Raw genomic sequence first — 15,249 nt, 5'->3', positions numbered from 1 at the left:
AGGTAGTGGCGACAGTTGGAGGGCGTGGAAAGGAGGCGCAGCGCTCGTTTGGCGCACAAGCAACGGTCGCATCCCAAGGACCCAAGGGAAAGAGGGAGGAACACTCCCTAGCCCATAAGTTCAGGGTCTTCCCATAATTCTCCTTCAAACGGGGACCAACTGCCTAACCTGAAGCATAGGCTACTCTGCTGTTCCTTGCTTAGTCGCTGATGATTAGCATCTGAGTCATTAGGTTGTAAAAGGATTAAAGCCCTGAAAATAATCCTTTTGTCTGTGTCTTGAGTTAGCTATTGGAGTAGACTGAAAGAGGCTGCCAGGGCGCTCCTGACATGGGAGATGCCACTGAGAGCCGCAGCTCCCTGCTGCCTCCAGCCCTTGAACATGGGCCTTGCTCAATCCACCTCCTCCTAAGAGCATGAGGAGAAGAGTGGGGCTGCTGGACCAGACGAAAGGCCTGTCTCACCCAGCATCTCTTTTCCTACCATACCCAACATGGAGGCAGCACATAGCCATCATGACTTCCGCGGCACCTGCCCTCCCCCACCCTGCAGAAGAAAATCTGCTGTCTTAGGAAGTGGCCTTTCCTCGCCCCCAGATGCCCATGCTAGGTCCCACTCCGCTTCCACAGCTGGGGCAAAGGCCCAGGACCCTGGGCGGGTTCCGCCTCCCTTGCTCCAAGCAGCAGCTCCCACTCCCCTCCAAAGAACCCAGGAGTCCTGAGTCCCAGACCTCCCTCTACAAAAGATATTGTCTGACAGTGCAGTTCTCGAAGGGGGGCTGTTTCCCCTGTTCTCAGCGCAGGCCCCCAGGGGCAACAGCAGCACCAATGGCCGGAGCACCAGAGAGAGAGGCTTGAACACTGGGCATCCACCCCCTGCCCCCTCGAGCATCTATCTCGCCTCTCTCACCACCAGAGCTTTGTGCTGAGCTGCATAATCTGTGGTAAGCTGCTTTGGGGTCCTTGGGATTAAAAGACAGGGGTCTCAATTTTTAAATAAATGAATCAAACCAAAACCAAGGGAACACCCTAAACTCCGGGAGCATGGGGTAGAAGCCATTCCTTCTGACTCCCAGCTTGGCAAAACTTTGGGTCCCCATCTTTGAGTGGCCCCAGGAGTTCATTTTTCCTTGCAGGTGCGTGTCTGGATATACAGTGCAGAGGATGAGACCTCAGTGACCGAGAAAGTGTACGCCATAGAAGAAGACCCGATGGTCCTCACTGTCGTCCATGTCCCCTGCCAGCAACTGTTTGTGGCCTACTGTGATGACATCCATTTTCGTTTTTTTGGTGACCACACTCAGGACTTCAAACTGCTCTCGGACATGAGCTCACCCTATTCGATCACCAGCATGTGCTACAACCCCACAACAGGTGAACTGGTGACAGGTGCCATTGGCATGGTGGTCTTCTGGTCCTTTGCTGCAGGGGGGCACATGGGGGTCACACAAGAGGTGTGCATTGCAAGTGGCGAGTTTGTGCACTCTCTCACTGTGGAGCACGAGCGGGGAGCACTGGTGGCCTTGTGCGAGAACATCATCCGGGTGTATGACGATCAAACCAAGGTCCTGACCCGCACTTTCCAGGTGAGCCAAGGTGTGTCCCTCACTTGCTGCTCTGCCAATTGGTCCCAGAGCTTTCTCTACACTGGGGACCTGGCTGGGGATGTCAAGGTGTGGAACTTTGATACTGGGAGCCAGATCACCCAGTTCAAGGCCCACCTGAGTGCCATCAGCAGCATAATCAGCCGGACCTCGGTGCACACCCTCATGACCGCCTCACTGGACGGGTTGCTGAAGGAGTGGAACCTGACGACCTGTGAGCAACTCCGGCGGGTGGACATTGGAGAGGAACTCTTCCAGATGCAGTTCATCAATGAACAGACCTTCTTCCTTCGTACTCAGTACACCTTCTCCATCCGTACTGTCAACAACTTCTACCAGCTCTTCAACAGGACCAAATCTATGCTCAAAAAGCTGGTGCGGGTGCAGTGTGGGCCAGACAAGGCCCGCATCTTGGCAACCACTGAAGACGGAGTCATCCGATTCCTATCTCCTGTTACAGGAGAAATGCTGTTTGTCACCTGGCCCTTCCAGCTATTAGAAAAGGCATTGGACTATGTTTATGACCCAGACCGGGAGGAGCTGTTGGTGACAATGGGCACAACCGACATCTATGTGCTGGACACCTCCAAGAACCCCTGCCCAGCCAAGTACATCTTGCGTGCCGCAGACAGCATAGATGATAAGGTACTGTGCCTGGCCTACAGCCGCCTGGACCTGGATGGCCGCACTTCCAGCTTCATCTTCAGTGGCTTCAAGAGCGGGAAGGTGCGCACTGTCACCCAGCACCTGTATCGGATGGGTGGCCGCAAGCTGCATGATGGCCATGTGGTGGCACTCAGCAGCATTTCAGCCTCGGGGAACCTGTCATACCATTCGCGGGAGTCTTCCTACCTGTGCTCCTATGGCCTTGATGAATATATCATCCTCTCCAATGTGATCTTAAAGAAGAACAGCCTTCTGGAGGTGGTACCTTTGGTTGTCATCCCCAGCACCAATTGCCGGATCAACAATCTCCTGCTTATCCCTGGCTACATCTGTGTCTTGACAGAGCAGAACCGGGTCCGGCTGTGGCGCCAGGGAGCCCTGGTCCCTGGGAAGAAGAACCCCTTCTGGAAGGAGACGGATGCCATGCATTCCACCAGCATCACCTCCTTTGACTACTGCCACACTCTCAGCATGCTGGTGACTGGCGGCTCTGATGGCTCTGTGCGCATCTGGGACATCCTGGGGCAGATGCTGGTAGAGTTTGACACTAGCCTCAAATTCAGCCGAGTCTGCTTTGCCAACCAGCGTGGAGACCTGGTCGTGGGCTGCAACATGAACATCTACTTTGTATCGTGTGTGGCGTACCTGCCCAGCAAGCACCTCAGCATGCTGGCAACCCGGCATGTCAGAGATGACGTGGTTGAGCACCCGCTGCCCTTTCTGTCCCACTTCCTCCTTTCCTTCGACATAGTTTTCGTGCCCAAGTAAGTTGCACCATGAGGAGCAGAGGGCAGGGTGAATGCTGGGGGGGAGCCACGACTGGGGAAGAGTGAGCCTTGTCTCACATTCCACGTCAAGTGATTCGCTCCACCTCTTGCTTACCAACTGCCATTAGCCTGTGCAGATGCCATCAGGTGGAAGTAAGCGGGGACCAAGGCAGTCCGCAGGGCGCCAGCCCTCAGTGCCTCTGCGCTCAGTGCTGTGTGGACAGTCTCCAGGTTCATAGACAGCCATGGAGCCTCTTGTGCTTTGGCCCGCCTGCCCTTCAGCAGCCAGGCCCCACAGCTCCTGCCTGCACGGTAACTGAGGAGGCCACCGCTTGTTGGGGGCAAACTGGCTGCCCAAATCCAACTTTGGGGGCTCGCAGGACTTGGAAACAGGGCCTGTTGCGGGAAGGGGAGGGGGCAGCAGAGATAACAAAAGGCCTGTGATGATCTGTTGGACATCAGTAACTGATTCAGGATCCGTGCAGGGCTTGGAAACTCACTGGTGTCCTGAGACGGGTTCCACACAACCCCCTGGCATGTCTCTGAATGCTGCTCTGCAGCAGGGTTTGTCCTTCTCTAAGGAAGTGGAGGAGGAGGGAGACTGGTGGCTGGGCTGTACCTGAGGGGACAGCACAGGTTTTCATGGGCCTGAATGCGACATAGGGTGCAAGTAGAAAAAGTAGCAGGCTGGACTGTGGCTGGCCTAGAGGCAGGAGCACCAGGTTGAGGAGACTAGATGGGAGGCAGCAGGAAAGCTGACCCTCTGACAGCAACACCGACAGCTGCTCTGGAGTTCAGCACATTCTTTCCATCAAGAATCCCCGCCTCCACTTTTCTTCATCAGCACTGAATTCTCCATCTCCCGCTCCTTGTCGCTGTACTGTGGGAAGGGGGGCAATTGTTCCATTGCAACACCCACACATACCCGCAAACTTGTTTCTGCCCCAAGTCCCCCATAAGCTTAATGTAGCTCTGGGATTAGAGAGGGGCTGCAAAGAAATTTGCAGGAAGACAGAAGTTTGCCTGGCTGTTTGAGGCTGATTGGGAAAGTGACGTGACTGCATTAAAGAAACCAGGGAATTGAGGGGCCACAATACGTGTTCCTGGGGAACTGGAGCGTGTGTTTGTGCATGTGCAGGTGTGTAACACTTGATATTTGGGATTTGGGGTATGACTAGAAAAGGAAGGCCATTTCTACACACAGGCACACACACACACACACACACACACACACACACACTGGCCCCAATCCTTTTTCTTCTAAGGTACCGCCAGGTGGGCAAGCTGTCAAAGAAGTATGAACGGCTGGAGCCCATCTCCAACAGCAAGGAGGTGGTGATAGAGAAGAATGTAGCCAAAGTGGTGGAGTTCATTGGGAAGGACGTGAGCAGTCTTCCTGGCCCAGATTTCTATGGGGATGCACCAGCCATAAAAGACATGCACCCGGAGTTTGCTGTGGAGTACCAGCTCATCCATCAGCCCAGGCCCAAGCCATCTTTTGAGAAGAAGCCCGCTGCACCTCCACTACCGCCACCACCACCTTACCGCGGCCTCCCACCGTTGGTCCCCGTGCTACGCAGGATACCTTTCCAAGCTGGGCGCTCATGGCCCATTGCACCTGATGGCTATATCCCCAATTCGGTTGTCCGAGCCCAGCTGTTTCCAAAAGGGACCCCTGCGGCCCTCCAGTGCTCATTGCTGCAGAGCAGGGATCCCTTGCCAACGCGGAAGATGGTCAAGATCCAGTTGCCAGAGTGGGATACATCTGAGGTTGCTGAGAAAGCCCGGAAGAAAAAGGTGCAGAGGATGAGGCGTGGGACATCCTCTGTTGAAGGGCAACGCCGCCGGGACCTGCTATCTGAGCTGGTGACCAAGCCCTGGATGCGGCACAAGCCCAGTGACACAACCCTGCCCTGCGTCATGAAGGCCATCCTGAACCTCATGGATGACGTGCCCTATTCAACCTACTTGCTGTGCACTTCTGCCCTTGTCCAGCTTGCGGAGTCTTACCCACTGCCAACCCCTGTCCAGGAAGAGGCCTTTGACCGTCTCATCGTGGACACTAACCATAAGGAGGTCAGCATAGGTGCCATTGGGTGGGGTCAAGGGGCACAGAAGAACGCATTAATTCTTACATCAGTCATTCACTAGCTGGGAGGGCGCTGGGCTCCCTGGAATTCCTGCCCCTTCCCTTGCCATGTCCTCATCATGCAAAATGGCAGCCATCAGGGGTGGGGGAGGAGCTGCAGTGGGATCTTGAATGGGGACATGGCTGGGGTCAGAAGAAAGCGTGGGACTGAGGGAGGAGGAGAGATTTAACGATGGGGTGAAGCTGAGTGGAGAAGATGAGAAACTGGGTCTGTTGGTTTGCCAACTGAATTCACATCATCCAAAAGAGGACATGGGGGGTTCCCCTCGGAATTCTCCTCAGTAAATGCTGGTTTCAATAATATGTATAGGCAGTCCAACGGGACCTAGTAGGTGACATACCCCTGCAAGGGACACTGGGGAGGCTTAACTCCAAAGCATTTGTGTGGAGGCATGTGTCTTCCGCTCTTGCGCAATACGTCTGTCTCTGCTCCAGTTACAGGTATTACCGAGCCTCAGCCAGGATCAGGCTCCAGGCAGGGTGCTAGGGGGGCTGGGCCTGATCCAGCAGACCCGTGGTGGAAGCCGGCGGCTGAGGAGGCCGAGCCTGATGGAGCGGGCGGCTCAGGGGTGGCACCTGGAGCTGGCTGGTTTCCCCACCTTTTCTACCTCAGCACCGTTGGCAGCAGTGTGGTGGTGGCCCCTGCTTCCATTTTCCCCTCAGCCTCTCACAGAAGCCAGAGCCAGCAGCTCCTGCTCCCCCTTGTGAGACACAGGTCTGGAGCGTGGCCAGAGCCCAGGGCCTAGCTTCTGAGGTGCAAACAAAATGGAGGAGGGGGGCCACTCAGCTCCCTGTCTCCCCCCTCTCCTGAGCAGGCAGGCCCCCCTTGTGAGAGCCACGGTTTGTCATCGCTACTGCCAGTTACCTGGTCACGGTTTTACTGGTCAGACTAGGACGCCCCTGGTTGATTGGCAACCAGGGTTCCTTCAGTATTTAACATTTCTGTCCTGCTCTTCCCCAGGAGCTCAGGGTTCAAGCTGTCATCCCATACCCCCTGCCCCCTCAGGACAGCCCTGTGAGGCTGGCCAAGTTGAGAGAGCGACCAGCCCAGTGTCGCCCAGTGAGCTTGTGCCTGGGCAAGGAGTTCGACTCAAGTCCCTCTGTGTCAGGCTTCAGCGAGGTGGACAGCGGAGCTGCTGTGCTGCCATTTCCAAGGCAAATCTTCCGGGCTGAGGATGGTCTCCCATCCCCTCAGCGCCCCCTGTTGCTGGCCTAGCACTTTTCTTCTGCACAGGGCCTGGTGTTCTTCCCTTTATTTGTCCTTGAGGCTGCTCTGTGAGGGAGACTGCCAGTATTCACTCCTGACAGAGTGGGGAACTGAGGCTGGCGTGCCTTATGGCAGAGGCTGGGCTTGAACCCAGGTCCCGGTCTGACTCTCTAGCCATCAGGCCCACATGTCCAAGAATTTGGGTCCTGATTCTTGTTCCATAGGTGAGGATGAGGCTGGCAGCTTGGGAGGCCTTGGGGAAGATGGACCTGCTGACTGAGCAGGAGGTGGTCCCGCTGGCCCGAGCCCTCCTGGACGACAACAAGAAAGTGCGTGACCTGGCCCGGTCTCTGCTCGACTCTGTTGCCGGCATCACTGATAAGTTTGTCCTGAAGAAGGAAATGCAGCGCTTGGCAGAAGGCAGCCTAGAAGACCTGTGAGTGCCTCCCTTGTGCTGGGAGTGGGGCAGAGGAAGCATTCCCCGCCGCAGGAGCCTTTCAGGGGACCAGCCTCACTGCCTCTGGCTAGGATGAGCCTCCTCGAAAGGCCCCTCTCCCAGCAACGTCTTGTGTCTGGTAGGCCAAGTTGCCAAACTGGGACACGGGGCTTTCCCAGCCCCACTCACTGTGGGATCCAAGCCCAGCAAGGGGCGTAAAGGTGGGCCACTGTCTTCACACACACACACACACACACCAAGCTTGCACAGGGTGGAAGAGTCACACTCGATGTGTCTCGTGCACTCTGGGCTGCTATGTTCCGGTCAGCACTGTCTGCCTGTGTCCAGCTGGCCAAGAGCTGCAGGCCCAGTGGCAGCTGAACACAGACGCAGCCCTCATCAGCAGAGGGACGGAGGGTGGACAGGGATGTTCTGAAAAGGAATACATGCTTTTCCTCTGGAGCGGGGCGGGGGGATCTGCCCAGAGCTGCAGGCCAGCATCCAGCCCACACATGCCCCTCCGCAGCCCCCTCCATCCCGCCACCCGCTCAGCGGCGTCTGTTCGTTCCTCAGGTCTGAGCAGAGCCACGATCGCGAGGCTGCCTTCCCGCGCAGGGTGCGAGCCGCTGGTATCATAGCCGAGTCACAGGAAGAGGCCATCTACGCCCTGACGGAGGGGGCAGAGAGGCTGATGAACCGGGTGGAGAACCAGCTGACCGCCAACCTGTTCCTTATGTCCGAGTGCGCCCTGACAGAGGCCCGGCACCCCAGCCGCCCGCCCCTTTCCCGGCGCAGGGGCATAGCTGAGGGAACGCCCGAAGAGTTTGCCAAGCCAGATGACCACTTGGCGGCACAGGCCCGGTGGCTGGGGCTCTTCGCCAGGCCTGACAAGAAGCCTCCTCAGACCTCAAGTGAGCATCAGCCCGCACCTGCCACAGGGGGCACCCCAAAAGGGGCCACGCTGCCCAGGGCACGCAGCCAGAGCGAGGCGCTGGGTCCGCTTCCTCACGGTCTGCAGCAGGGATGTTCCCCTCCACACAAGTGGACCCTTGCTCCTGAGCAGACCATTCCAGCCCTGGGAGAAAGGGTCTTCTGGCAGCCAGGCAGACACTCCAGCGACGACGGAGCCACCCGCCTAATCCCCTGCTGCCGGGGCTCTGGAGAGCCACAGACCAGGGAGAGCAGGAGCCAAGGCAGGGCTCGGGGTGGGGCCAAGAGGGTTCTTCGGAACCTCAGGCAGCCCTGCAATAGGACGCCTCAGCTTGCTCTGGGGAGGGGGCAATCCTCCTCCTCCTCCTCCTCCTCCCAGGAGGTCTGCCCTGGGCTTGGGCTGGCCAGCACCCTGATCCACTGCCAGGCAGGTCTCCACCCCCTCAAGCTTTGGTCAGCTTGGGGCCTCAGGCCAACCTGACTACTTGGATTAGCAGCCTGTGGTCAGTTTCCTTGCTACAGAGACGGGGGGTGGGGGGGAGCCTGTCTCCCTTTTCCCTTGCTCAGGGGTAAGCCTGAAAGGGAACCATGAGGAGAGGGAGAAAAAAAGCAAAGGAGAAGTCCTTTCTGAAACTGATCTTCCACCAGAAAAATGAGGGCTGAGTCACATGGCTCAAATCTAGATCCCTCAAAAATCCACCCAGCTGTTTTGCTGTCATCCCTTGTGCTTGTGTGGATGAGCCTGCCAGGAACAGCAATCTCCCAGGGATGGAGTGACCACCATCCTAACAACTCTCAGAGAGCAGGTTATTAGGTCCACGGTCCTAGTTTCTTAACTGCACAGAAATTTGAAACAGAGTGAAATCCTTACCCTTCATAAGGACCTAACGTTTATATGCCCTTGCACCCCAAAATAAGCTTTGGGCTACCCCATGTCATGGGGGTTCCCACCCTTTTTGGACCTGTGGGCACATTTGGGAATTTGAGAAACTGCTGCGGGCACCACCACAAAATGCCTAATCAGTGGATCATCACCTGTCACATCTATGGATCTTAGGCTGCGTCTTATACAACAACAAATTTCATTTCATGTCTGTTGGACACCACAACATCTCTTTAATAAGGTTTTTGTCTAATTTGGCTAATTGCTGGTGGTGCAATACAGCTAATGCTTCTTTTAAACATATGTTTTGGCATTCTCCAATAGTTGGTTCTTTTGGGGAGGAGGTTATTGCACAGGTAAATTTTGTACTGGAACAGCCTTTAATATTCACTGATATACTCCCTCCTTTAAATTCTCTTCTTCTTCTTGGAAATTAACAAATGCTCAGTGTAAATGGATTCTCTGCCTCCTTTTCTACATCTTTTGCATATTATTGGCATGGGGTTGCCATGCCTGACAATGTCCTACGCCCAAATAAAACATAGAGCCAAATTTGATTCAATGCCATCTGGCAGAGGACATTCTCCTGGAGGTATGGGCATTTCATTTGGGGTGTCCCAAAATTCATTGTGGGGTTCAGATCCTTTTTTGTAATTGTCATCAGGAATCATCAAACATAAATTTGCGTTCAACAAAAACTACAGTTTTGATTGAAGAGAACTGTTTATCTTGAAGGGGGCCATCTTCCAATTATGTATATTATATGGGGTAGTTCAAAGGTTATTTTGGGATGTAGGAGCATTTTTAAACATTTCATAAAATTCAGTTTCATCCATTCTTATTATCCTAATAGAAGAGCAGGTGGAATGTAATTGCCTCTCCTGCTCTGCCAGCATTGCACAGTACAAGACCAAACACCCTCCAGTGCTTTACCGCAGAAATATTCTATTACTGCACAGAAATATTTTACTCCTTATTGGTGACTAATGAAAAAGCCTCAAGAATGAGTAAAAATATACTTCAAACTTTTCCAGCACTCCAATAGGATCAAAAGAAAACATGTGGGTGTGGCATATACGTTTTGAACTTCTTAAAATGTCACAAACCTGGAATATAGGATCCAAAGTAGTTCCTTAGTGCAGACCTTCAAAACAGAAGAAGCTACTGCCAAACAGTCACTGATGCATTTACTTTTATCAGTTACCCACTTTTGAAAGCAAGTTACCCCTCTGTCCAAAACGTAAGGTACCATGTGGAGGTTATTTCTCCCCAAATACTGCAATATTTGGAAATGTAGTGTTTTAGTTTTATTTGCCAAGAACAGAAGCTAACGGACTACTGGAAGCAAAGTCTTCTTTAGACCTCTCTCCTGGAACACAGGGCGCTTTTCCAGAGTAGCAGCCAGTCTCTAGCTCCACTTACTGTGTTTAGACAAGCGGGGAAGACCATTCGGTTCCGGAGGGCTTTTTTGGAACACCGCTCTCATGGAGGGTTTTGTTTTCTGCTACTGCTGCACTGCAAATCCTGCTGTTTGGGACAGGGGCAGCAGTACTATCTAGCTGGGGTTTTTAAAAATTGGTTTCAGGGTTTTTGTGTTCATTTTGTTTTTCATTTTAATTAATTTATTTAAAACATTTCTGTCCTAGCTTTGTGTTAACCACACACAAGGCAGGTGTAGCTTCACACTCTGCGTGTGTATTATATTGTTCTTAATGTTGCCATCCGCTTTGAATACCTCGGTAGAAAGGTGGGGAATGAATGAGGGATGCCTGGCCTGCGTTGCAGGCAAAGCCTGTGCTCTGCCTCCAGCCCGCCCCCTCACGCTAATCTCGCCTCTTCTCTTGCCCCCAGCCACTTCCTTGGAAGGGGCCAGGCAGCTCGCCGGAGCTGACAAGCTCCCTCGGATCCAGCAAGCCCGTGGCAGGGACATCCCTGTGGCGCTGCCGAGCAGCACGGCTTTGCCCGGGAGCAGCACCAGCATCAGTGCCAGCAGCGCCAGCGGCGCCAGCGGCGCCAGCGGCGCCAGCTCCAGCAGCAGCAGCACCACCAGTAGCGGCTCCACGTGGCGGGAGGTGCGGCGCGCCAAGAAAGAGCTCAAGGCAAAGGAGAAGCAGCGTCGCGGGCCCAAAGTCCTCCCCACCACATCCCAGGAGATCCAGAAGCCAGCCAAGGTGCGCAAGCAGGCCCACCCCATCCTCCTGCAGCGCCGCGACACCCGCACGCAACTCTACGTGGAGATGCTGAAGCACCAGAAGGTCCGGAAGGAGGAGCCAGCTGCCCCGCTCCCGGCGGAAGCCAAGCGGGAGAGCAGCCTGGTGCAGGCCAAGCCCAGCCAGCCCGTGACGCCCAAGCCGCCGCCCCTGGCCAGCAGAGGCAGCGCCATCGACCCTAGGCAGGAGTACAGTACTGACAAGTCCAAGTGGCGCAACGACCTCTACAAGCTGCTGATCCTTCGCATTGCGCCCTCAGTCGAGGGCCGCACTGCAGCTGAGGACTTCCTGGCCTCGGCCCGCTTTGCCCTGGCCGGACAGGCCATGTCCTGGGAGGCCTTCACAACCGTCAGCCAGTCCTTCCTCACTTCTCAGGAGAAAATCACCACTGATCCAGAGGGGTGGAAGAGGTATATGGAGGATTTATTCAAGACCTCTTTTAAGGAGCCACGGCTACAGCCTTCTGCAGAAAGTATGGAGACCGTGGTGGCTGTGAAGAAGGGGAGAGGCATGCTCAGCAGTTCAGAGAGTGAGGTTGAGAGCAGTGACGTGAGTCAGGAGGATGTTTTTAGGGAGAAAAGAGAGGTGTCTGATGAGGAAATGTCAGTGGAGAAGAAGGGGCTCAAGACTAAAGAAGAAGTAGGCAAGAGGAAAAGAGTGGCTCCCAAAAAAGAAAAAGTGGGAAAGATGGTTGAAAGGGAAGAAAAGATGGCTGAAAAAGAAGGAAAATGGGAAGAGCAGGAGGTGCCCAAAGGAAAGGAACATGAATTCTTGGCCAAGGGGAAAGAACAAGAGGCAGCCAGGTGGAAAGAATGGGAGGCAGCCAGGGAAAAAGAACAGGAGGAGGCCAGGGAAAAAGAACGAGAGGCGGCCAGGGGAAAAGAACGAGAGGCGGCCAGGCGAAGGGAGGGGGAAGTGGCTGACAAGAAAGAAAAAGTGGCCAGGAGGAAAGCAGGGAAGTTGGCTGATAAGACTGGAGAGGCACTTGAGGCGAAAGAGGAGCTGGCCAGGGGGAGACGGGTGAAGGACAGGGCACTGATCACCGAGTCAGAGAGGATGCTGGCCAAGGTGACAGAGAGCACCTTGGCTGAAGTGAGGGCCGAGGCCAAAGAGAGAATGATGGCTGAACTAAAGGAGAGAGCTCTGGCTGAAGCACAAAAGATGGCCCTGGAAGAAGTGAAGGAGACAGCAGTGGCCGTAGCCAGAGAGAGGGCCCTGGGAGAAGCGAGGGAGCGGGTCTTGCTCTTAGCACGGAAGAAGGCTCTGGCGGAAGCGTGGGAAAAGGTGCTGGCCGAAGCACGGGAGAAGGCCCTGGAGGAAGTGATGGGGAGGGCGCTGGCTGAGGCACAAGAGATCGCCCTGGCCGAGGGGCAAGAGGGGGAGGCCCGCAAGGAAAGGATAAGGGAGCTGGCGGAGGCCAGAGCCATGGAACTGGCGGAGGCCAGAGCTACGGAACTGGCCAAGGCCATGTCCATACGTGTGGATGAGGCAAGAGTTCTGCAGCTGGCTGAGGCAGAAGCACTGGAGGTGGATGAGGCGAGGGTTTTGGAACTAGCAGAGGCAATAGCAAATGAGATGGCTGAGGCGAGAGCGGTGGAGCTGGCTGAGGAGAGAATGATGGAGCTGTCTGAGGCAAGGTTGATGGAGCTGCTTGAGGCAAAAGCACAGGAGCTGGCTGAGGCAAAACTGAGAGAACTGGCTGAGGCAAAACAGGGAGAGCTGGCTATCGAGGAAGGAGAGAGGGCTGACAGAAGAAAGGGACTCCTCTCTGAGGAAGAAGAGGCGGACATGTGGGAGGACCTAGGAGAGGAGGGCATTTGGCTCCCCTCCGAGGAGGAAAGAGAAGCATTAATTGCCCTGTGGGAGAAGCAACCTACTCCTGGGGCAGAGCTTGAGCTTTCGGAACGCGCCCAGTTGCTCTTGGAAGTCCTGACTGAGCCAGAGAAGCTGGAGCCCAGTGATTCCAGAATGTTCCAGCGCCTCTTCCAAGTGGTGTCGCTTCTCCAGATTACTTCAGCAACTGACGCTGAGGCCCTGGCTGAGGGTTTGCTGAAGAAAGCTGAGGAAATCCTACAGGAAGGTGAGGGGGTTCAGGAGCTCTTGCCTGAAGGGGATGCGTCTGTTCTGGCAGAGCTCAAGGATGTGCTGCAAGCCCACCAGCCATTGGCCACTGATCCCAGGGAGTTTGCAGCCAGAATGAGGGGCCTTCTGAAGACTGCCCTGACTGTCTTGCGGGCCTGGAACTTGAAGGAGAAACTGGAGAGAGATGTCTTGAAGCAGGGCTGGCGAGAACAGGCCGAGAGGGAGTGGGTGGAGGATGAAGGCAAAATAATGGGGAAAAAGGCCTGGCTGAGCAAGAAGCTCAAGGAGAACATTAGAAAGTGGCAGGTCGAAGCAGAAAGGGCCCAGCAGGAAAGACTAATGCTGCAGCACAAGCAGAGGCGCCTCCGGTTCAGAACACGGCCCATCGTGCTAGACGAGGCTGAGAAGCAGAGAGGCAGAGAGCGGCTGAAAGAGAAACAGAAGGCGGAGGCAGAGGCGGCAGAGGAGGAGGAGGGGAAGCAGAAGAGGGCAGATTCGCGTGCCCAGCGAAAGGCAACCAAGCTGACGTGGTCCTTGGGCCAGCAGCGCGTGAGGGCCTGGAAGGCCATTTTGCACATGGAGGAGGACCTGGGCCTGACCCCTGAGGAACAGTCCCAGATGCCTAGGCTCAAGCGCTATCGGCTTCCGAAAGGCTTTCTGTACAAGACCACCAAGCCGACCACACTCATGCGTCGGAAAAAGCTCAGAAGGGGCGGCCGACAGCATGTTTTCCGTCTCGATGATGATAAAGGCGTTGACTGGGAGAGGTTTACGAAGCTCTACCAGTCACTCTTGTCTCTGAAGGAGGTGGAAGGGGGTGTTGATTCAGCAGCTTGGCACCAACAGTCCTCCAAGTTGCTAGACCTCTATGGCGTGAGCAACCCGCTCATCCGGGCCATGACACAGCAGCTGTTGATGGGTGGCCTCCACCAGCACAGATATGTCACAGGCAACAACCTGAAGATGAGAAAGGCCCAGCCTGATTTGGGCCAGCGGATCCTTTACGAGCTGGTCCATCACTCAGTCCAGATTCGCCCCAAGCCCCCCACCTTGCATGGTGTCATCCCACTCAGCTACCAGAACAACGTGCACCCCTTCAGGAGGCGGGGAATGACCCACTTTGGCTCCTTGTCCTTCAAGTGGAAGACCTTCTTCTCCAAGGGAAAGATGTCTAAGCTGCGCCTGTATGTGCACTCGTCCCCCATTTGAAACAGCTTTTTATTTCTATAAGCCAGAGATAAATATATGCCGGGGTTTGTGTGAGTGTGTGTATATATATATGTCCATATGCATGTGTGTGCATGTGTGTTTACACACACACACACACACACACACACATATGCATATATATTATTATTTTATACTGAATCTTTTTTGGGTTGCATCAACATTTTGGCTTCTATGAGTCACATGGACAGATATTTGTGAGATGTTTCCAGGGCAATGAATGCTCCTTGGTAAACCCTGTGGAATAAAGGTGATGTTGATGCCACCTGCAACTGCTGTTGAGTTTTGACTATCTTGGGGCATTTTTGCTTGTTTGTTAGTTTAAATGTTTATAACCCGCCATTCTGGACCAAGTCCATCCAAGGTGGTGAACAAAATACAAGTGTAAAAATAAAAATACAATAATATAACATAATATATTATAACATTATAGTAAAACTTCAAAATACAAAAAAACAACAGTACCTTTAAATATAATTTAGCCATGTTTAGCGCCACAGCAAGAAAACATCAAGCAAACAGCAGCATGACCAATGAAACACATCAGTTATAAGCCTTACGAAAGAGCTGGGTCCTCCAAGCCCTTTTGAATTCTGCAGCTGAGGGCCAACCACACACCCCTTGGAAAGATGTTCCATACGTAGTGGCTACTACCGAGAAGAACCCACTGCCAGCTAATCCAGGTGATCTTGAAGGCAGGACAGCGAGCAGGGCCTTTGCTGCTGATGTTAAAAAGGGCACATAGGGCAAGCATGGGTGGGGGAACTGGTGCCCCCTCCCCAGCTCACAGAGCCCTTCCACATGGCCTGCAGACTGCTCCCCCCATGCTCCACCAGCCCTGCCCCATCAGCCTCTCTCTTCAAGGCAAGTTCCATGGCCAGCATAAGCAGTGGCTGGGTTGGGCATTTGCTGAGGCCCAGAGAGTGTTCAGGCCCCTGGCAAAGATGCCACTGAAGGGGAATAAAACAAATTCATGGGCAGGAGGAAGCTGGGGTCTGTCAGCAGCCTTTGGTGATGAGCAATCTGCCCGCTCAGAGGCTGGGTGGCCCTGAACAGCAGTTGTGGGGAGCAACCCCTGGGGACAGCTGGC

The 15,249-nt window shown here is 54.5% G+C and overlaps 1 protein-coding gene across 1 annotated transcript in view; it reads left to right on the top strand.

Moving 5' to 3' along the window:
• WDR87 (WD repeat domain 87) overlaps window positions 1-14,423 on the top strand; it is a 39,132-nt gene extending 24,709 nt beyond the window's left edge. The window contains exons 4-9 of the mRNA XM_084814438.1: window positions 1,135-3,032; window positions 4,301-5,111; window positions 6,616-6,827; window positions 7,401-7,738; window positions 10,507-11,493; window positions 11,575-14,423. Coding sequence (XP_084670564.1) covers window positions 1,135-3,032; window positions 4,301-5,111; window positions 6,616-6,827; window positions 7,401-7,738; window positions 10,507-11,493; window positions 11,575-14,141 — 6,813 coding nt within the window. The 3' untranslated portion in view covers window positions 14,142-14,423. The remainder of the gene's footprint in view (window positions 1-1,134; window positions 3,033-4,300; window positions 5,112-6,615; window positions 6,828-7,400; window positions 7,739-10,506; window positions 11,494-11,574) is intronic.
• The last annotated feature ends 826 nt before the right edge of the window (window positions 14,424-15,249 follow it).

This window comes from Heloderma suspectum, chromosome 10 (assembly GCF_057233095.1).
Source record: "Heloderma suspectum isolate Gila_16-S chromosome 10, 16-S_ref, whole genome shotgun sequence".
Lineage (NCBI taxonomy): Eukaryota > Metazoa > Chordata > Lepidosauria > Squamata > Helodermatidae > Heloderma > Heloderma suspectum.
Note: the sequence above shows the minus strand (reverse complement) of the source record. Positions and strands in the feature narration are given on the sequence as shown.